This window comes from Mesoplodon bidens (assembly GCF_964165515.1).
Source record: "Mesoplodon bidens genome assembly, chromosome: 15".
NCBI classification, from domain to species: Eukaryota; Metazoa; Chordata; class Mammalia; order Artiodactyla; family Ziphiidae; genus Mesoplodon; species Mesoplodon bidens.
Genome location: NC_138171.1, coordinates 50,614,810 through 50,642,801, shown reverse-complemented (window position 1 = coordinate 50,642,801; position 27,992 = coordinate 50,614,810). Strand labels below are relative to the sequence as shown.

Here is a 27,992-nt window from a genome sequence, read left to right as displayed (position 1 = left end):
AGTTTGCGTCACGACGTACGCAAAGACGTACGAAGCCGTCGCCAAGTAAGGGCAAAGACCGAGCGACGCGGAGGGAGAGCTAGGAGGAGATGGACTGGACCATTTATTTGGCTGGGATGGGGGAGAGAGGAGAACTAAAGGGAGAAAAGGAAAATAAGGAAAGGATGAACTTGGATATATTGTTGGCTCTACGGCGGAGCGTGGTCTAGAGTTTGAAGTTTAAGGAAGGCTCGAGCCTACCCTCGACCTGGGACTGATGCTCCCACAGAGGTCCGTCCGGTGGTTTGGTACGGCCTGGCCCACCGGACCTGCCAGAGCTCAGTCGGCCGCAGCTCAGCTGGGCTCCCGGCGCCGCCTCCTCCCAGCCTGCGGTAGGCTGCCGGGCTTCTGTGGGTGGGGGAAGGCTGGACTGATGCAGCGTGAGTGTAGAGGATGGAGACGCTGACTCCTGGCGCGGGAGACTGGGGGAAGGGGTTGGCTCCCCAGGGGCAGGGATGGGGTGGGGGTGGGGTGGGGTGCGACGTTGCTAGGAGACGAGCCTGTGTGACCCCCCCCCCGCCCCGCCCAGCCTCGCGAGTGCGGCTCGGTGTCACCAACGATGGCCTCGGCAACTTGCTAAGGGAAGCGGCTCGAGGGCCAGGAAGGGGAGCCCTGGTTTGGGAACGCTGAAATGCTGGTTTGGGGCCCATCTGAGACTTCTCAATCCTTTGGATCCCCGAATGTAAATGGGAGATTAGTAGGGGCAAATCCGGGGGCGAGAGGCGTCTAGCTGAGGAAGGTTGACACAGACGAGTCCCCTACACGATACTGAGATTTTCTAAGATAATGAGAACCAGCTTCTTAAATCCCTCGGTCCGCCAAAGGCGTTGCTCCGTGACCTTTTATTCGAGTCCGGGAGAAAGTTAAAAAGTAAATCAGTAAGATATCAGCAAGTGAGAAATGCCCCAAAGGTAGTAGTATCAGGTGAAGTGGTAGAAGATGGGGGGAGGGCCACTCTAAATCGGATAAGTCTGTTCAGAGGAGGCCGGGTTTACAGAAATCCGAGAAAAGAGGGAAGCTAGAGAATGAGCTTTCTAGGTGGAGAAAAGAACCAACGGGAAGGGATCTGAGGAAGGAAATGGCGAGAAGGCCATGTGCTTGCAGTAGAAAGGAAAGAGCCAGAGCCAGAGTGGTCTGTGATGGAGAAGTGGCAGGGCCTGAACAAGCATAGCCTTTTAGCTCAAGGTGAGGGTTTAGCTGTTTCTTAAATGGAGGGTTTTAAGGAGTGACCAGATCTGATTTACCTTTTTAGAAAATCATTCTTGGCTACTGGATAGAGAAGGGTAGACGTAGTCAGACCTGCTAGGAGGCTGTTGCAGTAGGGCCAAGGGGGGTGTGACAGGAGTGTTGTAATCACGGTGGAAGTGGAGAGAATTAAATTTGGAAGGTACTCTGAAAGTCGAGCTTGCAGGACTTGCTGCCAAATTGGATGTGAAGTGTATGGGAAAGGAAGAAACCAAGGATGACTCCGCAGAGAAAATAGTTTGGAAGGCACTACTATTCTTTTGAACATACTAGTTTTGATAAGTCTATTAATGGTCCAAGTAAAGATGTTGAGAAGTTAAATATACAAGTCAAGGGAAAACTCAGAGAGATAATAAATGTAGCGGTTTATTCCTGGATCACCTAAGAAGAGGGTGCAGATAAAGAGGAAGGCCTCTAAACTCCCTGGGGCTCTTTACATGTAGAGATGATCCAGAGAAGGAAAAGCCAGCAGAGGAGACTCTTCACACACAAAGCCTCCAAGATAGAAGGAGGCCCCGTAATATCCTTGAATAATGGGACCCACCCTCATAATCATCAAGACTGATCCTCAAAGGCCTGTCTCAGATCTCTTTCCTCCTTTCCTCTCTCAGCCGTCAGTGCTTTTGGACTCCTGCTTAGGTGATTTGTGTTCATTATAGCAAACCTTACTTTGCTTATTAATTGTTTATAGGTCTGACTACCCTGGGAACTATTTCTTCTTTGTGCCCTGCTGACTCCTATTTCAGAGCCTTGCCCATGGACCCAACATATAGGAACACTGTGTCCATAATGTATCAACCGTGGACTTCAACAGCTTCTGACAAAGGGGCATTTGTCCCCGCTGTTGCTGCCACCTCCACCACTAGATATGGTTGATTTCATAAACTCTAGAAAGGGTATCAGAAGAATAATCAGAAGGCCTGGGTTTCAGTCTTGCATCTCTACTGACCAGCAGAATGGCCTTGAATAAAACCCTTTTCTTTGAGTTTAGGGGTTGGCCTAGATTACAGATTACAAACTAGCGAGACAGATATTGCCTGCAAACGTAGTTTGGCCCACAGATTGATTTAAATTATTTTTTAAAATTTACTTGCCAAATTAAAAAATCTGATTTTCGGCTTCATATGAAAAATTAGACAATCTGGCAACACCAGCTTGAGGTTCCTACAGAGCAACAGTCAGCTGGAGCCAATGAAACTCTTCTCCCTTCTTCTACCAGCCTAACCCCTGTGGGCATTTGATTTGCAATTTTTTGGTCTAGAGCTCTGCTGTCCATATGTAGCCACGAGCTACATGTAGCTATTTAAATTTAAATGAAATAAAAATTTAAATGCAGGTCCTCAGATGTACTAACCGTATTTCAGGTGCCCAGTGCCAGTGGCTACCCTGTTGGACAGCGAAGATATAGAATATTTCCATCATTGAAGAACATTCTGTTGGTCATTGTTGGACTGGAGAAACTCGAAGGTACTCTGGTTGCTAATCATTCTGTGCACTAAAGATGGACAGTCATTGCTCCTAAAGGAACTTTGTCTAGTAAAGAGCTCCCGTGCTTCTGCAGGTGGGGAAAGTTGCTTATTCAGTAGGTGGAGGGTACTTGGAAACTGTCGTGAAGGCAGAGACCCCCTGTGCAGAGTGAGGGTTATATATCAGGTGGTTGGATCAAGGGTTAGGTGTATCTAATGTTATAACCAGAGCCCTTTTGTCTGTTTCTTAATCCAGTTTCTTAGGAAATTATCACAAAGAAGGGGTTTGAATGTTTTAATTTAAATGTTTTGTGTTCTCTTGACTTCCCTAGTTCCTATGAAGGGTTCAAATCCTGGGTAGTTACGAACGAATGACTGGGGTTGATCTTCAGCGTTGACCAAGTTTTCACCCATTGCCAGCACATACACACAACACCCCAGACACACACCTCCTACTTCTGGTAACTTGTTCTCACTACCTCTGATTGACCCTTACCTTGTCTTTGTCTCTTAAAATATGATGATAAGGAAACAGTTGCTTCCATTTCTTTTGAATTGAGAGACTGAAACTTGGTTTCCATTTGGAATTTCTATCCCCGAGGGGGCAAATTGCTGTACATCTCTTGGATACGAGAGCCTGATTGGAGTTCCCCTTACAAGTATAATCTTGTGTGTGCTCCTGTGCTGATATATTTAGGATGAATATATGTGCCTTACATGATCTTGTTTGGGATAGTTTAGAAATCTTTCAGACATAAATATTTTTGGTTTTTCCCTGTCTTCTGAAGATTTCCCATGTTACGGGGCCTAACCTAATTTCTTTTCCTTTAGATAAAAAATATGATATACCCTTTCCTCCCTGACCCGTATCTCTGACATACCATATTGTCAATTTCTGTGTAAAAAGATGCTGTTTCAGAGAATAGCCGTCGTATGATTAAGTACACCACACAAGCATATCCTGAGATATACAAAACAGTGTGTGGCATTACACTTCCCCTTTTGGATTCTAGTAACCAAAAACTGAATCCAGGTCAGGAAACAAGTCCATGGGGCGTGTGTGGGGCGGGGAGATGGGGGCACTTAGTTTAGCTTGAAGGTTATTCAATTTAGGTAAGATGATACTGTATAGGGTATGGGAATACATCAGAAAGTAAGGAGGGATAACAGATCTAGGAGAAAAGTGCACAGAAGGATAAGCAAGGAGTAAGAGATAAAGGAAGAAAAATAGGAAGGGAAGCTTGCTCATGCCCTTGGTGTTGGCACCTGCATTGTATTTCCAGTAAGAAGTCTGCTCTGTGGTCTGAAGATAAGCGATGCCTCGGGCAGGGTTATTTACTCATACTGAAGAACAATAGCTCTTTACTGTGCAGGGATTATTAATGATCAGAGGGAAACAGCTTTAGGAAAATCCATTACTGCCACAAAGCGATAATTTCACCAGCAGGCAGCAAAGTTTAGCAGAGATAAAAGAGGCCTCACTGTTCCTCCTTTATTTCCTCCTTTTCAGGTAACATTTGCCTTTGTTAACTCCCAATGCTAAGTGATTTACATGGATTATTATGAACAATCCTTAAAACAACTCTTTGAAGAAGGTTCTGTTGTTTCCCCATTTTAAGAAACTGAGGCTCAGGAAGATTAATATCTTGCCTGATGTGGTGAAGTCAGGATTCAAACCCAGATCATTCCAGAGCCCATTAGTTCATTGTTTGTATTATATCTCCTGTCCTTTACATCTGTGGGAAAATTTTGAATGCCTAAAATCAAGCTAGTCATTCTCTCTTCTGCTATCTGGGGCAAGAAAATTTGTTTGCTTTGACATTGTAAGAATGCTTCAGTTCCCTGGAGGTTTTCCAAATGACAAAAGCTTTAAATTATAATTTTTTAGGTTGGTTTTGAACCCTCATCATTTGGTTGCAATGGACCTTATTCCCCCAAAGGATTGTTTTTAAGAAAAAAAATATCAAAAACTCATTTTTCTATATGTTTGATTCTAAGCTTCCTGGAAATATAGTATATCATTTCAGTCCTGTGGACAAACCCTAAGTGGCCTTAAGAGAACTTAAGAGCGAGGGTTATGTAACAGCTGCATATACTGCCCTAGATGGAAGTGAGAAGACTGCCTTGCTAAATAACACTTAATCTTCAATTCTCACCCTGACACCCACAGTGCCACTCTTGAAAACATCATTGTGAGGGTTAATTAGTATTTTTAAAAGCTCTAGGGTCTTCTGTTGTGAAACCTGATCCAAATACCACTGCATATATCTCAGGATGAGAATGGTTATTACTGGTGATTATTCTTTGTGGGTAAATTTTTTCTTCTAACAAATGTATTTCAAGCTCCAACTCTGGGCCAGGCCTAGGAGTGTAATGGATGAGACAGGGTCCCAACCTGCTTCTCTCTCTCCCTCCCAAAACACACACAGTGGAGGAAGAAACATAAGTCAAACAGAAAATTACAATAGAGTAGAATGAACATTATGATAGGCATATACACCAGAGCAGGGACGCTGACCCAATGTGAAGAAGGCACCCCATGAAAAGTGATGAAAGCCAAAGGATGAGAATCAGCAGTTAAGCAAAAAAAAGAATATTTCAGTTGTATAGGTTGGGGCCTTCCATTTGGCAAAAAGAAGGAGTCCCAGATCTAAGAAGATAGGGCAGCAGGACACGGGATAGGTCACCATTGGTACATGGTGAACACATGTGATGGATTTCACTGGGTGAGTTTCATTATCACCCTCCCCCAAAATCATAAAGTAGCTGGGAGAGAAATCTGACTACATTGTATTCATTGGTTATGATTTTATAAATTTACACTTAAGGACAGATCTTGAAAGAATGGAGTCTCCTTCCACCTGGGGTTTGAAAGTCAGTTAATTTCCCTTGCCTTTTCTGTCCCTTGTTTGTACTGCAACACTTTTTCTTCAGTAGAAGGCAAAGCCTCATGGGAGTGCAACATTTGGAATTTTGACATTCCTGAGACCAGAGTCATACTTCTATAAATTTCATCTGAGGAAAGGGAATTTTCATCTCTGCTCTTAAACTTCTAAGTGTTCATGCAGTGATACTCTTTCCAAAGGTGAAAGAAACTGTTCAAGGGTGAAGTGGATAAAGCCCCGAGTCCTGGCAAATCTTCCTATAGGTCTCCTGCAAAACTAGATCTAGACATGCCAAGTACATAGACCCTTTCACTGTATTTTCATTCTCCATAGCAAGTGCAAGAGTGAGTGGGTGGTGCTTTTTTTTTTTTTCCCTAGGAAATTGATCACTGCCTGTTTGGAGTCCCCATTACTGACTCCAAAATAAAAACAGGGAAAAGCTTTCAGTCAGGGAAATAATCATTCAGCTTTTTTGGCTCTTAATCCCAGTTCTCCTGTCAGTTAAGCAGCATTAGGCAAGACTCTTCATCTGCAAGACTGGTAGAATCACAAGTACTTATGATACAGTTTGAAATCCAGCATGTTTTTAAAAATGTAAATCAGACCATGATACTCTTACTTGCTTAAAACCTGCCAATGTCTTCCTTTTGCTCTTAGACTACAAATCAAGCTCCTTTCCAAGGCCTACTCTCCCAGCCTGTGCTGGATCCTATCCACCTGTGGTCCCTCTTCCCCCATAGGCTCTCAACTGTATTAACACTGAGGTTGGTTCCCACCTCATAGCCTTTGTTCCTGCTGTTCTTTCTTCCTGCATCACCTTCCCCTGAACTCTTCCCATTAATAGGTTCCTGAACACCATTCAAGACTCAGCTCAAACGTCACTGACCACCCAAAATAAAATAACCCCCACCTCTGCTCATTCATATCATATTACTGTTTCATTCCTTGAGAGCACATATAACCAAAATTATATAAAAATATATACAAAAATTTTACTTGTATTTCATCTGCCTCTGCCACTAGGATATAAGCTCTAGGAGGACAGGGACCGTGGCTGCATGTTTATCACTGTATGCCTAGCCTGGCACATGGGCACTGAATAAATGTTGGATGGGTGGATAGATGCTTGGGAGGAAAGTAAGGCCTGCAGGGTAGTAGCACTGTAATGAGTGCTGGTATCTCTTATGTGATGTCAGCTCCTTTGGAGTGTCAGGGACAGGGTTGCCGCAGGGAACAGAAGAGCACAGCAGTCCAGCTAAGTGCACAGCCTCCTCTAAAGGTGCTGGTGTATAACATCGTTACTGAGGAAGGACAGTTGCAGCAGAGGGGCAGATGGTATATGGAAAACCTTATAAAAGGGTAATTGCAATTCAATCAGGGTGCAAAAAGATTGGTCTTTTGCTCTTTGTAGGAAGGGAATAGAATTTAGTTCCCATTGTCACAACTGGCTAAGCTCTCTAAAGCAATCAGCAGACATTCAACCACATTTACTGAGATTGAGCAGACTATTTAGTGATTAAAAGTTGGGGCTCTGACTCCACACTATCTGGTTTTGGATCCTGGCTCCACCTCTTCCTCGCCATGTGACCTTGCTCAAGTTACTTAACCTCTTTTGGCATCAGGTTCCTCCTTTGTAAAACAGGATAATGTAGTATTTACCTTATAGAACTGTGACGATTATGGGAGTTAATATATGTATGTAAAGTACCTAGGAAGCCTAGCACAGAGGAAGTGCAAAGTAAATGTAGCTAGTACTGTTATTATTATCATTCTTATCCTTATTTTTATTCCTTTAATGAGCAAAATGCAGCCCCTGCCCTCCAGGAATTCAGAGACTCTGGGGAAGAAAAGGACAGTGAAACTGCAAAAGAACAATAGCTGGATGTGATAGAAGCAGAGAAAAAGGTGCTCCAGAAAAGCCTGAGAATAAACTGGTGTCTACAAGTTGAGGTGGCCAGCAGAAAACAGGCATTCTAAGTGAAAAGTTTCAGCAGAACAAACACCACAGCAGGGTGCCTTATAGCTACAGTTCCCAGACGCAGGTTTTTGGGGACTCCACAATTTCTGCTATTATTTACCTATGTTTTTTTGTTTTGTTTTGTTTTGTTTTTTTGGCCACACTGCGCAGCATGCCGGATCTTACCCCGACCAGGGGTTGAACCCCGTGCCCCCTGCAGTGGGAGCGCAGTCTTAAGCACTGGACACCAGGGAAGTCCTGGAAGTTTTAAACCAGTTTAAAAGTTTCTGTAATATGTTTAAAGGTAGCTCTATATCACTACAAAATAGAAATCACTTTAAATCATGTGTTTCTTGGGCTATTAAAACACATTAAGGGAATCACACTAAGAAAATAAATATTTTCTTGTACATCAAAAATTACCTCCCCAACCAGTCTTTGGGACACTTGCTTTAAGGGGAACTTCTGACTATGACCTGAAGCCAAAATGTACTAGCAGCAATATTTGTCGGCCCTTTTTTAATGGTACAGGCTGCACATGGTAGGTGCTTGGTAATGAGTTTTATCCTGGCACTGTGTTTATGCATGAAATATGATTTGAAGAAAAGAGCCCAGTTTTCAGTCACAATTCCTCCCAGGCACACTTCCTATCTCTTACGTTTCCTCATTCTGGGATTTGAGGGTTAAGGAAGTGAAAAGCAGAATTTGAAAAAATATCAGTCTCAGAATAAAAGTTATAAAACTTTAACTGTAAAAATTCTATAAGAACTGACTTCACAGGCAGTTGAGACTGAAGTTCAGTTGTGGTCCTCTAAACAATTTCACATTCCTGATGTCGACCATGGGAGAATCCCAGCAGACCCCACTGCATCAGGTCAACCCCTGATACTAGGGAAGAAGAAGAAGGGCTGACTTGGCCTTTCATCAATAGTGAGAGGTCATTGATAGTTTTAGAGGAATAAGTGTTGGTTTCAAGCCATCATACCATAGGGAGGAAGACTCTCAGGGAAAAGTCACTTTTCCTAAACAAGTTGCTTCCTGGGAATAAAAATATAAACCAGGGGCTTCCCTGGTGGCGCAGTGGTTGAGAGTCTGCCTGCTAATGCAGGGGACACGGGTTCGAGCCCTGGTCTGGGAGGATCCCACATGCCGCGGAGCAACTAGGCCCGTGAGCCACAACTACTGAGCCTGCACGTCTGGAGCCTGTGCTCCGCAACAAGAGAGGCCGCGATAGTGAGAGGCCCGCGCACCGCGATGAAGAGTGGCCCCCGCTTGCCACAACTAGAGAAAGCCCTCGCACAGAAACGAAGACCCAACACAGCAAAAATAAATAAATAAATAAATAAACTCCTACCCCCAACATCTTCCAAAAAATAAATAAATAAACTAAAAAGAAGAGAGCTTTTTAACATTTTTTAAATTTATATGGCTGATTTTGTTTCTAGAATCACAAGCTTTGTAACAACGACTTGCGAATAGTACATAATGGAGAACACAGTTTTAGACTATGGAAATCTTTTGGACTGTGTTTTCCGGATCACCTGATGTTGGAGAGGAAGACATCACTTATTTCCCTTTCAGGATTAGTTTTCAAAACACTTAAACGTTAAAGTGTTTTGAAAATGGTCTTATTAAATATCAATTGTTAGTTCTGCTTGTTACCTTAAATACCATACTTGCAGGGCGTGTGTATCAGCTTATGGTATGTGATCAGTTATAGTTTGAAGCTGTGGTTCAGACAGTAGTAAAAACAAAGAAATGAAAGTCAGACTTCGGAGAAGTTGCTGCTGTTTTAATATGCCATACCGCCTTCACTTTCCTCCTTAAGTGTCATGCAGTCAAGGAAGTTTCATCTGTTAATGACAGGGAAGTGAAGCAGTCATTAATAGAGGTTAGTTGCAGACTGTTCCTCACAGGAACTGACTCATGTATTTTCATATGAAACCATGGAGTTTCAGGGAGAGCCAGAAACTCAGAAACCTGTTTCCTTACCAGGAAAAACATCATCAATTCATCTGAGTTTTCATTACAATTAGCCACAATGCATGATGATCTCTCTTGGTTTGTATGAATTCCTTTTAAGCATGTTTTCCTGTGAGGTATAATGGATATCAGAATGGATATCAGGTATGTCCTTTTAACTTTTGAATTGGGTGAAGTAGTGATTTCAAGCTTTTCATCAAATGGGTAAGCCTTGGTTCATTCCTCATTGCTTAAGAAAGGTCACCAGGGTCAGGATAAGTAAGAGGTGCAATCATACTCAAAAGAGACATTCTCTCTAAGGTGAAGTCCTTGCAGTTACTTAGAATTTCTAGATAAACACAGCTCCTTCCAGCTCCCATCTGCTTTCTTTAGCTGCCTAAATTCTCATAAGCTCAGAACCACCCTAAAGCATGCAGTCTCCATGTATTACCCCTCCCCCTTGGGTTGGAAATGGGTCTGTTCTCAAAGGGCAATGAGCAGTCTACTTCTCAACAGATGACCTGTTTGAGGAAAGCCCAGGACTCATAATGAGGTGTCCCAGTGCCTGGTCCTGCTACTCACTTGCTAAATCTGTCTTCCTTGTCTTCCCAGCCTGGTAATTTGTTAAAGGCAGTACAGTATTCATTCACCTAAATTTGACTAATCACAATCCTCTAGTAGTGGGATTTTTTTCATATCTTCTCCGAATTTCCTTTTTTTTTAAATCGAGGTATAGTTGATTTACAATATTATATTAGTTTCAGGTGTACAACATAGTATATATCACATCTTCTTTATCCATTCATCTGTTGATGGACACTTAGGTTGCTTCCCTATCTTGTCTGTTGTAAATAATGCTGCTATGAACACTGGGTGCACTTATCTTTTTGAATTAGTGTTTTTTTCAGATATGTACCCCAGGAGTGGAATTGCTGGATCATATGGTAATTCTATTTTTAGTTTTTTGAGGAACCTCCATACTGTTTTCCATAGTAGCTACACCAAGTTGCATTCCCACCAACAGTTCCCTTTTCTCCACACCCTCGCCAACATTTGTTGTTTATGTTCTTTTTTTTTTTTTTTTTTTTTTTTTTTTTTTTTGCTGTACGCGGGCCTCTCACTGCTGTGGCCTCTCCCGTTGCGGAGCACAGGCTCCGGACACACAGGCTCCGCGGCCATGGCTCGCGGGCCCAGCCGCTGCGCGGCATGTGGGATCTTCCGGGATAGGGGCACGAACCCGTGTCCCCTGCATCGGCAGGCGGACTCTCAACCACTGCGCCACCAGGGAAGCCCTATGTTCTTTTTGATGATAGCCATGTGACAGGTGTGAGGTGATATCTCATCATGGTTTTGATTTGCATCTCTCTGATGATTAGCGATGTTGAGCATCATGTGACTGTTGGCCATCTCTGTGCCTTCTTCGGAAAAATGTCTATTCAGGTCTTCTGCCCATTTTTTAATCAGGTTGTTTTTTTGATGTTTAGTTGTATGAGCTGTTTATATATTTTGCATGTTAACCCCTTATTGGTCATATCATTTGCAAACATTTTCTCCGATTCAGTAGCTTGTCTTTTCATTTTGTCAATGGTTTCCTTTTCTGTGAAAAAGCTTATAAGTTTACTTAGGTCCCATTTGTTTAGTTTTGCTTTTGTTTCCTTTGTCTTAGAAGACAAGTCAAAAAAAACTTGCTACAATTTATGTCAAAGAGTGTTCTGCCTATGATTTCTCCTAGGAGTGTTATGGTTTTCAGTCCTATATTTAGGTCTTTAATCCATTTTGAGTTTATTTTTATAAATGATGTATGATGCTATTTTGATAACTGTAGCTTGGTAGTATAGTCTGATGTCAAGGAGCATGATACCTCCAGCTCTGTTCTTTCTGAAGATGCTTTGGTTATTCAGAGTCTTTTGTGTTTCCATACAAATTTTAAAATTATTTGTTCTAGTTCTGTGAAAAATGCCATTGGTATTTTGACAGGGATTGCATTGAATATGTAGATTGCCTTGAGTAGCATGGTCATTTTAACAATGTTAATTCTTCCAGTCCAAGAACATGGTATATCTTTTCATCTGTTTGCATCCTCTTCAGTTTCTTTCATCAGTGCCTTATAGTTTTCTGAGTACAGGTCTTTTACCTTCTTGGTAGGTTTATTCTGAGATAGTTTATTCTTTTTGATATGATGCTAAATAGGATTGTTTCCTTGATTTCTCTGATAGTTTGTTGTTAGTATAGACAAGTGCAACAGATTTCTATATATTAATTTTGTATCCCGCAACACTACTGAACTTATTGATGAGCTCCAGTAGTTTTCTGGTGGCATCTTTAGAATTTTTTATTTATGGTTTCATGCTATCTGTACACAGTGACAGTTTTACTTCTTCCTTTCCAATTTGGATTCCTTTTATTTCTTTTGCTTCTCTGATTGCTGTGGCTAGGACTTCCAAAACTATGTTGAATTAAAAAATTGGTGAGAGTGGGCTGCTTTCTGCTTTTCATCATTGAGTATGTTACCTGTGGGTTTGTCATATATGACCTTTATTATTTTGAGGGATGTCCCCTCTATGCCCACTTTCTGGGGAATTTTTATCATAAATGGATGTTGAATTTTTTTTCACTTTTTTTTTTTTTTTGGCCATGCCAGGTAGCATGCAGGATATTAGTTCCCTGACCAGGGATCGAACCCATGCCCCCTGCAGTGGAAGCATGGAGTCTTAACCACTGGACCACCAGGGAAGTCCCAAATGGATGCTGAATTTTGTCAAAAGCTTTTTCTGCATCTATTGATATGATCCTGTGATTTTTAATTTTTAATTTGTTGACATGGTGTATCACATTGATTGATTTGCAGATATTGAAATCCCACTTAATCATGGTGTATGATCGTTTTGGTGTCTTGTTGGATTCGGTTTGCTAATAATTTGTTGAGGATTTTTGCATCTACGTTCATCAATGATATTGGCCTGTAATTATCTCTTTTTTGTGATATCTTTGTCTGTTTTTGATATCAGGATGATGCTGGCCTCATAGAATAAGTTCAGAAGTGTTCCTTCCTGTGGAATTTTTTGGAATAGTTTGAGAAGGATAGGTGTTAACTCTTCTCTAAATGTTTTGTAGATTTCACCTGTGAAGCCCTCTGGTCCTGGATTTTTGTTTACTGGGAATTTTTAAATTACTGATTCAATTTCATTACTGGTAATTGGCCTGTTCATACTTTCTTTTTCTTTTTTTTGAATTTTATTTATTTTTTTTATATAGCAGGTTCTTATTAGTTATCTATATTATACGTATTAGTGTATAGATGTCAATCCCAATCTCCCAATTCATCCGACCACCACCACCACCCTCCTCTGCCGCTTTCCCCCCTTGGTGTCCACGTTTGTTCTCTACATATGTGTCTCTATTGCTGCCTTGCAAACTGGTTCATCTGTACCATTTTTCTGGATTCCACATATATGCGTTAATATACGATATTTGTTTTTCTCTTTCTGACTTACTTCACTGAATATCACAGTCTCTAGGTCCATCCACATCTCTACAAATGACCCAATTTCGTTTTTATGGCTGAGTAATATTCCATTGTATATATGTATGACATCTTCTTTATCCATTTGTCTGTCAATGGACATTTAGGTTGCTTCCATGACCTGGCTATTGTAAATAGGGCTGCAGTGAACATTGGAGTGCATGTGTCTTTTTGAATTATGGTTTTCTCTGGTTATATGCCCAGTAGTGGGATTGTTGGGTCATATGGTAATTCTATGTTTAGTGGGGTTTTTTTGAAGAAACTACAATTATTTTTACTAAAAAATGTGAAAGTGAAATATTATATTTATTGCCTTATTTTTTTAACATCTTTATTGGAGTATAATTGCTCTACAATGTTGTGTTAGTTTCTGTTGTACAACACAGTGAATCAGCTATACGTATACATATATCCCCATATCCCTTCCCTCTTGTGTCTCCCTCCCACCCTCCCTATCCCACCCCTCTAGGTGGTCACAAAGCACCGAGCTGATCTCCCTGTGCTATGTGGCTGCTTCCCACTAGTTATTTTGCATTTGATAGTGTATATATGTCAATGCCACCCTCTCACTTCGTCCCAGCTTACCCTTCCCCCTCCCCATGTCCTTAAGTCCATTCTCTACGTCTGCTTCTTTATTCCTGTCCTGCCCCTAGGTTCTTCAGAACTTTTTTTTTTTTTTTAGATTCCATATATATGTGTTAGCATACGGTATTTGTTTTTCTCTTTCTAACTTACTTCACTCTGTATGACAGACTCTAGGTCCATCCACCTCACTACAGATAGTTCAATTTTGTTTCTTTTTATAGCTGAGTAATATTCCATTGTGTATATGTGCCATATCGTCTTTATCCATTCATCTGTCGATGGACACTTAGGTTCTTCCATGTCCTGGCTATTGTAAGTAATGCTGCAGTGAACATTGTGGTGCATGTGTCTTTTTGAATTATGGTTTTCTCAGGGTATAAGCCCAGTAGTGGGATTGCTGGGTCATATGGTAATTCTATTTTTAGTTTTCTAAGGAACTTCCATACTGTTCTCCATAGTGGCTGTATCAATTTACATTCCCACCAACAGTTCAAGAGGGTTCCCTTTTCTCCACATCCTCTCCAGTATTTGTTGTTTATAGATTTTCTGATGATGCCCATTCTAACCAGTGTGAGGTGATACCTCATTATAGTTTTGATTTGCATTCTCTAATAATTAGTGATGTTGAGCAGCTTTTCATGTGCCTCTTGACTATCTGTATGTCTTCTTTGGAGAAATGTCTATTTAGGTCTTCTGCCCATTTTTTGATTGGATTGTTTGTATTTTTAATATTGAGCTGCATGAGCTGTTTCTATATTTTGGAGATTAATCCTTTGCAAATATTTTCTCCCATCCTGAGGGTTGTATTTTTTATAGTTTCCTTTGTTGTGCAAAAGGTTTTAAGTTTCATTAGGTCCCATTTGTTTATTTTTGGTTTTGTTTTCATTACTGTAGGAGGTGGGTCAAAAAAGATCTTGCTGTGATTTATGTAAGAGTGTTCTGACTATGTTTTCCTCTAAGAGTTTTATAGCGTCTGGTCTTATATTTAGCTCTTTAATCCATTTTGAGTTTATTTTTGTGTGTGGTGTTAGGGACTGTTCTAATTTCATTCTTTTACATGTAGCCGTCCAGTTTTCCCAACACCACTATTGAAGAGACTGTCTTCTCTCCATTGTATATCCTTGCCACCTTCATAATAGATTAGTTTACCATAGGTGTGTGGGTTTATCTCTGGGCTTTCTATCCTGTTCCTGTTCTATATTTCTGTTTTTGTGCCAGTACCATATTGTCTCGGTGACTGTAGCTTTGTAGTATAGTCTGAAGTCAGGGAGTCTAATTCCTACAACTCTGTTTTTTTCCCTCAAGATTCCTTTGTCTATTCAGGGTCTTTTGTGTCTTCACACAAATTTTAAGATTTTTTGTTCTAGTTCTGTAAAAAATGCCACTGGTAATTTCATAGGGATTGCATTGAAATCCTAGATTGCTTTGGGTAGCATATTCATTTTCTCAGTATTGATTCTTCCAGTCCAAGAACATGGTATATCTCTTCATCTGTTTGTGTCATCTTTGATTTCTTTCATCAGTGTGTTATAGTTTCCTGAGTACAGGTCTTTTACCTCCCTAGGTAGGTTTATTCCTAGGTATTTAATTCTTCTTGTTGCAATGGTGAATGGGATTGTTTTCTTAATTTCTCTGATTTTTCGTTGTTAGTGTATAGGAATGCAAGAGATTTCTGTGCATTGTTTGTATGCTGCAACTTTACCAAATTCATTGATTAGCTCTAGAAGTTTTCTGGTGGCATCTTTAAGATTATATATGTATAGTATCATGTCATCTGCAAACAGTGACAGTTTTACTTCTTCTTTTCCAATTTGTATTCCTTTTATTTCTTTTTCTTCTCTGATTGCCATGGCTAGGACTTCCAAAACTATGTTGAATAATAGTGGCAATAGTGGACATCCTTGACTTGTTTCTGATCTTAGAGGAAATGCTTTCAGTTTTTCACCTATGAGAATGACGTTTGCTGTGGGTTTGTCGTATATGGACTTTATTATGTTGAGATAGGTTCCCTCTGTGCCCACTTTCTGGAGACTTTATCATGAATCGGTGTTGAATTTTGTCAAATGCTTTTTCTGCATCTATTGAGATGATCATATGGTTTTTATTCTTCAGTTTGTTAATATGGTGTATCACATTGATTGATTTGCATGTATTGAAGAATCCTTGCATCCCTGGGATAAATCCCACTTGATCATGGTGTATGATCCTTTTAATGTGTTGTTGCATTTGGTTTGCTAGCATTTTTTTGAGGATTTTTGCATCTATATTCATCAGTGATATTGGTCTGTAATTTTCTTTTTTTGTAGTATCTTTGACTGGTTTTGGTCTCAGGGTGATGGTGGCCTCGTAGAATGAGTTTGGGAGTGTTCCTTCCTCTGCAATTTTTTGGAAGAGTTTGAGAAGGATGGGTGTGAGCTCTTCTCTAAATGTTTGATAAAATTCACCTGTGAAGCCATCTGGTCCTGGACTTTTGTTTGTTGGGAGATTTTTTTTTTTTTTTGCTGTACGTGGGCCTCTCCGTGCTGTAGCCTCTCCCGTTGCAGAGCACAGGCTCCGGATGCGCAGGCTCAGCAGCCATAGCTCATGGGCCTAGCCACTCTGAGGCATGTGGGATCTTCCCGGACTGGGGCACGAACCCATGTCCCCTGCATCGGCAGGCGGACTCTCAACCACTGCGCCACCCGGGAAGCCCTGTTGGGAGATTTTTAATCACAGTTTCAATTTCACTACTTGTGATTGGTCTGTTCATATATTCTATTTCTTCCTGGTTCGGTCTTGGAAGGTATACCTTTCTAAGAATTTGTCCATTTCTTCCAGGTTGTCCACTTTATTGGCATAGAGTTGCTTGTAGTACTCTCTTATGCTTTGTATTTCTGCAGTGTCCATTGTAACTTCTCCTTTTTCATTTCTAATGTTATTGATTTGAGTCCTCTCCCTCATTTTCTTGATGAGTCTGGCTAAAGGTTTATCAATTTTGTTTTTTTTCTCAGAGAACCAGCTTTTAGTTTTATTGATCTTTGCTTTTATTTTCTTTGCTTCTATTTCATTTATTTCTGCTCTGATCTTTATGATTTCTTTCCTTCTGCTAACTTTGGGTTTTATTTGTTTTACTTTCTCTGGTTCCTTTAGGTGTAAGGTTAGATTGTTTATTTGAGATTTTTCTTGTTTCTTGAGGTAGGATTGTACTGCTATAAACTTCCCTCTTAGAACTGCGTTTGTTGCATCCCATAAGTTTTGGATCATTGTGTTTCATTGTCATTTGTCTCTAGGCATTGTTTTGATTTCCTCTATGATTTCTTCAGTGATCTCTTGGTTATTTAATAATGTATTGTTTAGCCTCCATGTGTTTGTGTTTTTTACGTTTTATTTCCCTATAAGTTATTTCTAATCTCATAGAGTTGTGGTCAGAAAAGATGCTTGATATGATTTCAGTTTTCTTAAATTTACCAAGGCTTGATTTGTGACGCAAAATGTGATCCTGGAGAATGTTCTGTGTGCACTTGAAAAGAAAGTGTAATCTGCTGTTTTTGGATGGAATGTCCTATAAATATCAATTAAATCTGTCTGGTCTATTGTGTCATTTAAAGCTTGTGTTTCCTTATTAATTTTCTGTCTGGATGATCTGTCCATTGGTGTAAGTGAGGTGTTAAAGTCCCCCACTATTGTGTTACTGTCGATTTCCTCTTTTATGGCTGTTAGCATTCGCCTTATGTATTGAGGTGCTCCTATGTTGGGTACGTATATATCTAAATTGTTATATCTTCTTCTTGGATTGATCCCTTGATCATTATGTAGTGTCCTTCCTTGTCTCTTGTAAGACTCTTTATTTTAAAGTCTATTTTATCTGATATGAGTATTGCTACTCCAGCTTTCTTTTAATTTCCATTTGCATGGAATATCATTTTCCATGCCCTCACTTTCAGTCTGTATGTGTCCCTAGGTCTGAAGTGGGTCACTTGTAGACAGCATATATATGAGTCTTCTTTTTGTATCCATTCAGTGAGCCTGTGTCTTTTTGTTGGAGCATTTAATCCATTCACATGTAAGGTAATTATCGATATGTATGTTCCTATTACCACTTTCTTAATTGTTTTAGGTTTCTTTTTGTAGGTCCTTTTCTTCCCTTGTGTTTCCCACTTAGAGAAGTTCCTTTAGCATTTGTTGTAGATCTGGTTTGGTGGTGCTGAATTCTCTTAGCTTCTGCTTGTCTGTAAAGCTTTTGATTTCTCCACTGAATCTGAATGAGATCCTGGCTGGGTAAAGTAAGCTTGGTTGTATGTTCTTCCCTTTCATCACTTTAAATATATCGTGCCACTCCCTTCTGGCTTGTAGAGTTTCTTCTGAGTAATCAGCTGTTAACCTTATGGGAGTTCCCTTGTATATTATTTTTCATTTTTCCCTTGTTGCTTTTAATAATTTTTCTTTGTCTTTAATTTTTGTCTATTTGATTACTATGTGTCTCAGCATGTTTCTCTTTGGGTTTATCTTGCCTGGGACTCTCTGCACTTCCTGGACTTGGGTGGCTATTTCCTTTCCCATGTTAGGGAAGTTTTCAACTATAATCTCTTCAAATATTTCCTCGGGTCCTTTCCCTCTCTCTTTTCCTTCTGAGACCTCTATAGTGCTAATGTTAGTGTGTTTAATGTTGTCCCAGAGGTCTCTTATGCTGTTTTAATTTCTTTTAATTCTTTTTTCTTTATTCTGTTCTGCGGCAGTGAATTCCACCTTTCTGTCTTCCAGGTCACTTATCCATTCTTCTGCCTCAACTGTTCTGCTATTGATTCCTTCTAGTGTATTTTTTATTTCAATTATTGTAATGTTCATTTCTGTTTGTCTTTAATTCTTCTAGGTGTTTGTTCTTTAATTCTTCTACGTCTTTGTTAAACATTTCCTGCATCTTCTCGATCTTTGCCTCCATTCTGTTTCCGAGGTCCTGGATCATCTTCACTATCATTATTCTGAATTATTTTTCTGGAAGGTTGCCTATCTCCACTTCATTTAGTTGTTTTTCTGGGGTTTTATCTTGTTTCTTCATCTGGTATGTAGTCCTCTGCCTTTTCATTTTGTCTGTCTTTCTGCAAATGTGGTTTACATCCCACAGGCTGCAGGATTGCAGATCTTCTTGCTTCTGCTGTCTGCCCTCTGGTGGATGACGCTATCTAAGAGGGAGGGACTGATGGGAGGGACTAGTGGTGGGTAGAGCTGGGTGTTGCTCTGGTGGGCAGAGCTCAGTAAAACTTTAATCCACTTGTCTGCTGATGGGTGGGGCTGAGTTCCCTCCCTGTTGGTTGTTTGGCCTGAGGAGACCCAGCACTGGAGCCTACAGGCTCTTTGGTGGGGCTAATGGTGGACTCTGGGAGGGCTAACACCAAGGAGTACTTCCCAGAACTTCTGCTGCTAATGTTCTTGTCCTTGGGGTGAGCCACAGCTGCCCCCCACCTCTGCAGGAGACCGTCCAACACTAGCAGGTAGGTCTGGTTCAGTCTCCTATTGGGTCACTGCTCCTTTCCCCGGGTCCTGATGCTGACACTGCATTGTGTGTGCCCTCCAAGAGTGAGAGGAGTCTCTTTTTCCCCCAGTCCTGTTGAAGTCCTGCAGTCAAATCCCAGAGGGCCACAAGATCTTCAGTCATCAGAGAGATTTTCAGTTGTACTTATTATACAGTTCTTATGTGGACAAGGAAGTAGACCAACAATTTTGAGAAGTATTTTCAACAAGGTTATGATGAACTAAAAAACAGTTTGCAACCTGACAAACTCTGGGTGGAACTGAGCCTGCAGATTCATTTTATGTTTGGTACTCACATTTTCAAAAATAAGGAATTACTGTCTTTTTTGAAGGTTCATATTTTAAAAATCTCGACTGCCACCTATTGTTAAGCTATCAGGAAATTTGGCACCCTTAGGCCCTCAATTCTACATGACAGCAGCTGGCTGGGGCAGAGTAGCAACTGTCCCCTTTCAAGGGGGTACATCTTCTCTAGTTGGCCACTGTCCCCACCCAGCCGGTTTCCCTCATTTTGTTACCTGCCAGGCTCCAGAGGCACTTGAGTTTGCAATCCCTGCATTAAACTCAAGTTCACACTTAACTAGAAAATTCAGTTATTCAAAATGTGGCTTCTCCTATGCATTCAGTTTAGTGATGTAATTTTACCAGAATACACACTAAAAGCATCATTCCTAAGATATTCTGGCAAAGAATATACTGGTTTAACGACCACTAAATGTGCATTTTGGTGTTGTCATGTTCATAAAAATGGCCATCATGGCAAACAGCAAGGTTGAGCAACCTTCAGCCATGGGATGATGCACAAGGCCATCTAAGAGACTGTGGTATTCATATAACACCGTTCTGGCAATGCTAGCAAACAGATCTGTTCAGAAAGAGCAGTTATTTCTAGACTAATTAAAGAGCTTGATTTTTTAAAATGTACAGCTGCCTCCCTGCCTACTGTCAAATTGAATTTTTATGCAAATTTTTCCTCTTCTATTTTGGTGGGTCGGAAGATGACAACGGCAACACGACAAGAAGTTCTTGGCCTCTACCGCAGAATTTTCAGGCTTGCGAGGAAATGGCAGGCTGCATCAGGGCAGATGGAAGACACCATTAAAGAAAAACAGTACATATTAAATGAAGCCAGAACACTGTTTCAGAAAAACAAAAATGTAAGTAGGTTCTAGCTGGAGATTGCAAGGAGGAGAGCAATTTCTTCTGGTGCTTGTTCATTTCTTTTCTGTCCTAAAGTTGAGAGGACTGAGCAGCACAAGTCAGAGTGACAGAGTGTGGAGCAGGAAGGGGCCAGAGGCACAGCCTAGCTGGCTTGCCCAACCACTGAAATGTAGAGCCCAGCCCGGGCTTCTCTCTTCACTCTTTTCAGGTCTCAGTCCAGCGGTTAAGTGGCTCAGCATCTTCAGAAGACTCCATGAGCCAGGTGACCTGAGTCAGGCCAATGAGCATTTTCAGGGTAGGATAGGTTCCTCACACTGTGCCTGTTGTCAGCCACTCCCACAGGAGGTGCGCAGTTAAATTTGGGTTTTTTTTCAATTCATAAGCTATTCAGAGCCTCCAATTACAAACCCATTCAGAGGGAAGAGAATAGGTTTAAGATGGGGTTCCCTTCATAACTTAGCTTTGAACTCAAGCCTCTTTGGCTAGCGGAGAGACTTTGCCCTTTGGGACCTCAAAATTGGGTAAAATCGTGCCTCCATTTGCTAGTTGAACCCAGACACGAGGGAGCCAAAAACCGTTCCAAGAGGCTTGATTTGACAAACTGTAAAGCATCTAGCTGTCAGCTCCTTAGGAAGACTGCCTGGCCCTAAGCATGGAAGGAGGCTTTCAGCTCCTGACTTTTCTTGCCTCTTTCTCATTGATCTCATGGATTCAGCACTGTCACTGTTCACTTCGTGAAACTTCCTGACAATTTACTCTCTTTACTTTTCCCTCTCTGACTCCATCTCAGTCTCCTTCTGCCCTGTCTTCTTCACACACACTCCTACCAGTTGTAAGCGTCCTCTGAAGGTCAGCCCTCTGCACTGAGAGGCCCAGAGACCATGGTTCCAGATCCCATATCTTGACCTGTCATCAGCCACCTGCAGGAACTCACCACAAGCATAATAGCCCAAAGCAGAACTCATCTTTCCACAAGAACACCTCCACTTCCCAGCTTTCCCATTTCTGTCATAGCTCCTGCCACTATTTTGTGACCCACTGCTCTCATTCTTTCATTCAACAAGTAGCTGAGTGTCTACGATGTTCCAAACACCAGACTAGTCATCAGGGATATAACTGAGCAAAACCGAGACAGGGTCCCTGAAAGATGTTTCAGAGTTAGATAGAAATGTAAAATTACAATTGGGGTAGTGCTACACAAGAAACTGTCTCGATCTACAATATCCTTCCCTTCTCATAATCCCTGAAGTCTCCCTGCTTTTAATACCAACCTGCTTGTGAACTTTTTCTGCTCTTACCACAGACCATGCATACCACATCAGAGTGTATGTACCCCTCAAGGTCCTGAAATAGTCCTTTGAGGAATAGAAGTAAAATATTGTAAGAGCTGTTTCTATTTATTTTTATTGCTCTTTTAAAAATGTCTTTTATATATATTTATAATGGAATTATTAATATATCTAATAAACTTATAAATACACATATGGGGCTCAGAATTTTTTTTTTTTTTTTTTTTTTCCACACTGTGTGGCTCGTGGAATCTTAGTTCCCCGACCAGGGATTGAACCCAGGCCACAGCAGTGAAAGTGCCAAGTCCTAACCACTGGACCACCAGGGAATTCTCAGGGCTCAGAAATTTTTTATTGAAAGAAGTAGATGATCAAAAACGTTGCAGACCACTGAGCTATACCTACTCCTAAGTAGTTGGTGATATTCTTTTTTTTTTTCTTGTTTGTTTCATTTATGTTGGTATGGTCTCCTTAACGAGATTGTCAGTTCCTTGAGCACATAGACAGTTTCTTATCCTTTTCTAGTATATCTCATGGGCCCTGCCTTGTGGTTGTCACTAAATTAATGAGCATTTACAAATACTTTGATTCAGTTGATCTTCTCCAGGAAGTCTTCCTCAAGTTCTCTGCCCTCACCCAACCCCATGATGGCCACCTACTCTGCTATATAGGAATCTAGATAGCAGTCTGTAGCAGTCATTGCCCTTGTTGATTATATACCATTGTGTCAGAGTTGTTCTGCCAAAGTAATATCCTTGATAGTTGAAGGCAGGGACCATGGCCTCACAGTGTCTAGTCTGGTGCTGGGGATATCATAGTAGTAGTATGTGCCCAGTAAACCTTTGCAGGTTCACTCACCTAACTACTGCCCAAGACCCTTTGGGTTTTCAGTTAAGGCAATAATAATCCTTCATTTGCCTCTGCTTGAATTGGTCCAATATGGTGTGAGCCAGAGGGAGGTGTATTTGCCAGTGGTGAAGCCCACGTGCCCAGAGCCTGTGCGCCGCAACAAGAGAAGCCACCGCAATGAGAAGCCTGCATGCCTCAACAAAGAGTGGCCACTGCTTACCGCAACTAGAAAAAGCCCGTGTGCAGCAACAGAGACCTGACACAGCCAAAAATAAATAAAATAAATAAATTTATACAAAATGAAATACATACTTGTTTTACCATGTATTAGAAAGAAAACAGTATCAGATAATTTTGCAAGTACTGTGCTTAGAGAGTCCATTTAAAGAAAAAGTTTAATATTAGTATAGGTAGTTGTGGATATGGAAGAATCATGCAGGCAGCCTCTGAATGACTGATTTGGAGAACTCTAACCCAGCTTGTTCAAATGGACAGCTGGAGCCCCAGGAGCCCTCAGCCCCCTTAACCACATCTTTATTAGGGGCTTCTTTCTTCCTAATCCCTCATGTAGACATAAGTAGTCCCTTGTAACCTCACTTGCTATAAGTGCTTAATAATAACCCAAAGGTATCTCATTAATTGGTCTAAATCCTAATGAGCAAATGAGAACATGGAAACCTACTCCCAAGGTGGACATCAGAGCAATAGCTTCTGAGAAATACAGAGGTCAGAAAGCTGAGCCTCTGTCCCAAGGGACTCAGCTGTGGTTCTTTCTATGTGTTGCAGTTTCTGGAACTTTACTCCAAGAGGTACCATAGGACAGAATGCCCTTGTAATTTCCAAGCCACGATGGCCCAGACTTCACTGTGGGTGTCATCTGGGGCTGATGCAGTCCCAGCTCTGCTTTGAGGCCCACTTACAAACTCTTAGCAGAGGCATGTGTTGACTCATTTTCCATGCTCGGAATGAAACAGTTTCTCCCCTTCTACCTGGCTTTCTGTTTTTCATAATGAACTTTTCATTCCTTTACTTGAAATTGGACTACCACAATTTAACTGTTTTTAAATTTCAAATGTCATTTCTTTTCCTCACTAATGAGCAAGACAGTTTACAGTTCAAAATAGAAGGTGGATCATTCTCCAATATCTTACTCGGGGTTTCTAGACAGCACTTGCTGATAATTGGGTTACTTGAAAGTAACTTGATCAACAAGGGGAGGATATGAAGAAGCACTGGTGTTCATTGTTGGTGGGAATATAATTTATGGATTGTTCTTAGGGAATGTAAATTGGTACAGCCTCTTAGAGGGTAATTTGAATCTACAGGGAATATCTGTGAGAATTAAAAAAGCATGAACCCTTTAACCTAGCAGTTCTCTCTCTAGGAAATGATCTTTCAAATATATTTGCATGTGAGCCCAAAAAATTTTAGAGGGATCCACTGTTTATAATGGCAAAAGATGGGAAATAACCTAAATGTCCATCAGTAGAATTGGTTAAATTATAATACAGCCTTATGTTGGAATTTTGTGCAGCTGTTAAAAAGAATGGGGCAGCTCTGTATGTGTAAATATAGAAGGAGCTTCAAGTTGTTAGTGAAAAGGCAAGGTACAGAACTTTCATTTTTATACGAAAAAACGCTAAGTTTACAGAGGTATACTTATATATGCATAGAATATCCCTGGAAGAACAAACAAGAAACTTCTGATAATTGTTCTCTCTGAGAAGGGGAACTGGGAGACAGAAAGAAGAGGGAGACTTTAGACTTTGTTTTACATTATATCCTTTTGTATTATTTGAATTATTTTTACCATGTGCTTGTATTATCTACCTCAATAATTTTTAAAAGTTAAATCCACAGGAAATTTTATACTAAATTGCTTTTGATTTTTTAAATTACCAATATTTAATTTAGTGGCTAATGAACTGAAAAAAGTTTAAGAAAATGTACACCTATACTTTATGTAGCATTGGAAAGATGCTAACAATCTCACCTATTTTTCCTTTTAATAGCTTACAGACACAGACCTGATTAAACAGTGTATAGATGAGTGCACAGCCAGGATTGAAATTGGACTACATTACCAGATTCCTTATCCAAGGCCAGTAAGTGTGACTCCAGTTAACATGTGGTGTGTACTTATCCTTGTCAACCCAGTTATTTCCAAGAATGTGTACCAAGAGGGCTAGTGTTTGCTGAGAAGTCTAGAGCTACTGTAGCAGGCATGTTGGAAATAAGCTACCCTTGCGTGGCTACCAGCCCATCACAACAGACTAAAATGTCAATGAACGCCTGATTTCTCCTACTTGAACAACTTTCCCTTATATGGACGGGAAAGCCAGCTCACATTTACATAGCTTTCTCTTCTGACTTTCACCTTTTTTATGGAAATATTTTTATTTTCCTTATTGTAAAACACAGGTTTATTGTTAATGAAAGAATAAAATTCAAGTATTAAAGGAATGCATAAGGTAGAAAGTGAAAATTGTCAAAAATTCTCACCCTGTGGAAGTGACCACTATAACTGTTGAGTTGGACCATATGAAATTGCCAATATTCTACTCTTGACCTACAAAAACAGCAATTTTATATTGTATTTGCTCAGCCTAACAGTTTGGTAATATATCCTTTTAGTCTTTTTTTCTATACTCATGTACGTACATTTTCTTTACTTAAAGTACATGGGACCCTAGGCATACTGTTTATCGCCTATTTATTTTACTTCCTCTCTTTTGGATATCTTTTTAAATGGATGCATTATATCCTATTGTCAGAATATGCCATAATTTAACCAGCACCCTTTCACTAGACATTTATGTTGGTCCCAGTTTTCCACTATGCAAAGAACATCTTTGTGTATACACTTTTTTCCTCAACTTCTTTGGACTCTCATCTCACTGTGTGATCTGTGGTTTTTTCCTCCATCAGGAAATATAGCAAAGAAGAGCACAAGTTTTGGAATCATACAGATCTGGGTTCAAATCCTGGTTCTACCACTTAGTGTATAATCTTGAGCAAGTTATTTAACCTGAACCTCCATTTTCTCATCTGTGAATATTAGAATAATAATTCTCTATGAGATTATATTGAGGATTAATGTGTATAAGGACTATAAGGAATAATGAGTCAGTATAGAGTTAGCACTTAGCAGAGAGCATGGTACTTAGTAAGTCTTCAGTGAATATAAGCTGCTGCAATGAATATAATTCTTAATATTATTATTATTATTCAGATTTATCTACCTCCTATGGGCCTTACCCCACTACGAGGCCGGGGACTTCGAAGCCAGGAGAAATTGAGGAAATTTTCCAAACCAGTATATCTCAAGTCTCACGATGAAGTTTCCTAACCCAGAAAAAAAGTTTTTTTCTGAGAATGATGAGCCAACTAGGTCTTAAATGTAAACCAGACAACAAAGCTCTTCTTGGTTAGGAGCAAAAATCCAAATATCTTCTTAAAACCTTTGAAATACTGGTACTCACCCCATGATGTGTGCTCACACATCACTACAGTTTGTCAGGATCTTGCTGCCTGAGTGGACAACACTAACCCTAGAGGCCATGGACCTTATATCCTCACTGAAGCATCATCTGGAAACAAGACTAAGGCCTGTGGGCAGAAGACTGAAGGGTGACAAAGCTCTTCAAGGGAATGCCGATCACCAGACATGCCAGCTGATATGAAGAAATTAGCCAGTTGCTGGAAGTTCTCATGGCTACTATAAAACTATACACCACCCCTCAGAATATTTTTAGGCTTTTTTTTTTCAAGTTATAGATTTGCTTAAAAGTGAGGGGGTTTTTTGGGGGGTTTTTTTGGGGTACGCAGGCCTCTCACCGTTGTGGCCTCTCCCGTTGCGGAGCACAGGCTCCCGACGCGCAGGCTCAGCGGCCATGGCTCACGGGCCCAGTGGGATCTTCCCGGACCGGGGCACGAACCCGTGTCCCCTGCATCGGCAGGCGGACTCAACCACTGCGCCACCAGGGAAGCCCAAAAGTGGGCTTTTTGTGTGTGCTTTGTTGTCTTTTGACACTTCCAATTTCCACATAAACTCCCCTTAAAAAGCGCATCATTGGATCAATCATGGTTTTTCATTGAAATTTTATATGAGACCCATCTCTGCCCCAGACATACACATACACAAAAGTTCATGTCTTAGGTAAATGCATATGTTTAGTTTATCTTAAAGCCTATAATTACTTTGGATACACTTAGGATCTGAAAGGCTCACTAGAAACTCATACTGCATTCATTATGAGAATTTTACATTAACATAATTAGGAAGTACAAGAGCTAAGCTGGCTTTCAAATTATATCCAGACTGAAATGGGACAAGTAGAGATCAAAACACAAAGGACTTACACCTCTGCATGTGTGGACACAGGTGAGCTTCCCATGGCAGTTCATTTGTACGTCAGCGTCATTCCCCCTTACCTCCAAAGGGGCTGGGTAATCACCAATAAAGAAAAATCTCTAGTGATTTTGGTCTCTCTGTACTGTTTTCCAGAATCGCCTTGTGATCCTCAAAAGCAGCAGTTGATAACTTCCTGCCCATACCTAGATTTAGGATTCACTTGTCACACAGATTCTCTAATTTAAAATACGTATATTTCAATTTCAAAACCCGTTCCTGTGAGCAGGAACATACTTTTTCATGCTCAGGATAAGTAAGTATTACAGGGTTTGGCAGTGACATGGAGAGCAAATATCATACTGTGTCAGTAGAGATACAGCATGTACATATTTAACACAAGTGCAGCTATAGGCCTTTGATGGAGAGAGAGAAACGTAAATGTGCTGGCAGGCATGTCGGCCCCTCCATGGCCATTCGGTGAGCACATACCCCAGCCTTGCTTCAATTAGGAGACATCAGTCTGCTATTCCATCAGTCACTCTCCTATCTGATCTCATTGTGGAAGCATTTCCCTACCAAGAGGTGGTTCTGATGTTTAAAGTTAAGTATTTCTAAAGCAATATAAGGCCTGTGAACTCAAGCCAACTGCTTTATCTGGTGGTCAATCAATGAAACACTGACCTGTTCTTACATTGGAGGAAAAACTGGCTGTGCTGAACTGAGTGAAACATGACTTGCTGTCTCCATCATTGTCCCTTTCTAAGTAATTCAAGGTGATTTTGAATATGCAGTTTTTGTTTTACGCTGTAGGGGTTAGAAACCGTCCTTCCTACCCAGACTCTTCCAAAGTGGAAGTCCGTCTAATGCTAGCTAACCTCTAAGTACCTTCTGTGTGCCAGGAATCTTCCCTAAATGTGAATTTTATACGCCTAGCCTCCTTTTCAGAGATGCATATTCTATTACACAGAAACATAATTTCCTGCCAAACTTTCCATGAAACCTATTTGTTTATAATTTTTTCTTTTCATTTTCTCTCCAACCCTATAAAATCTCCTTCTTTGGTCTTTTAAAGGTATCCCCTACATCCCCTCTTTCAATGAAATTTTCTTCCAGTGCTAACAAGGACTGAAAACTATTTACTCAACAGCTAGATTTTTTTAAAGAGCAAG

At 40.7% G+C, this 27,992-nt stretch overlaps 1 protein-coding gene across 6 annotated transcripts; it reads left to right on the top strand.

Moving 5' to 3' along the window:
- The first annotated feature begins 71 nt into the window (after positions 1–71).
- On the top strand, positions 72–27,801 carry LYRM1 (LYR motif containing 1). Of its 6 annotated transcripts, none has more exons than XM_081256599.1 (5): positions 72–371; positions 2,649–2,751; positions 20,169–20,327; positions 24,482–24,574; positions 25,702–27,801. In XM_081256599.1, exons 3-5 carry the CDS (start codon positions 20,169–20,171, stop codon positions 25,816–25,818), a joined length of 369 nt encoding a protein of 122 aa, XP_081112725.1. In that variant the 5' UTR covers positions 72–371; positions 2,649–2,751; the 3' UTR covers positions 25,819–27,801. The 6 variants fall into 6 exon arrangements, with proteins under 6 accessions (XP_081112725.1, XP_081112726.1, XP_081112728.1 ...); XM_081256600.1 differs by having other exon boundaries at positions 72–419; XM_081256602.1 differs by lacking the exon at positions 72–371 and adding an exon at positions 601–721.
- The last annotated feature ends 191 nt before the right edge of the window (positions 27,802–27,992 follow it).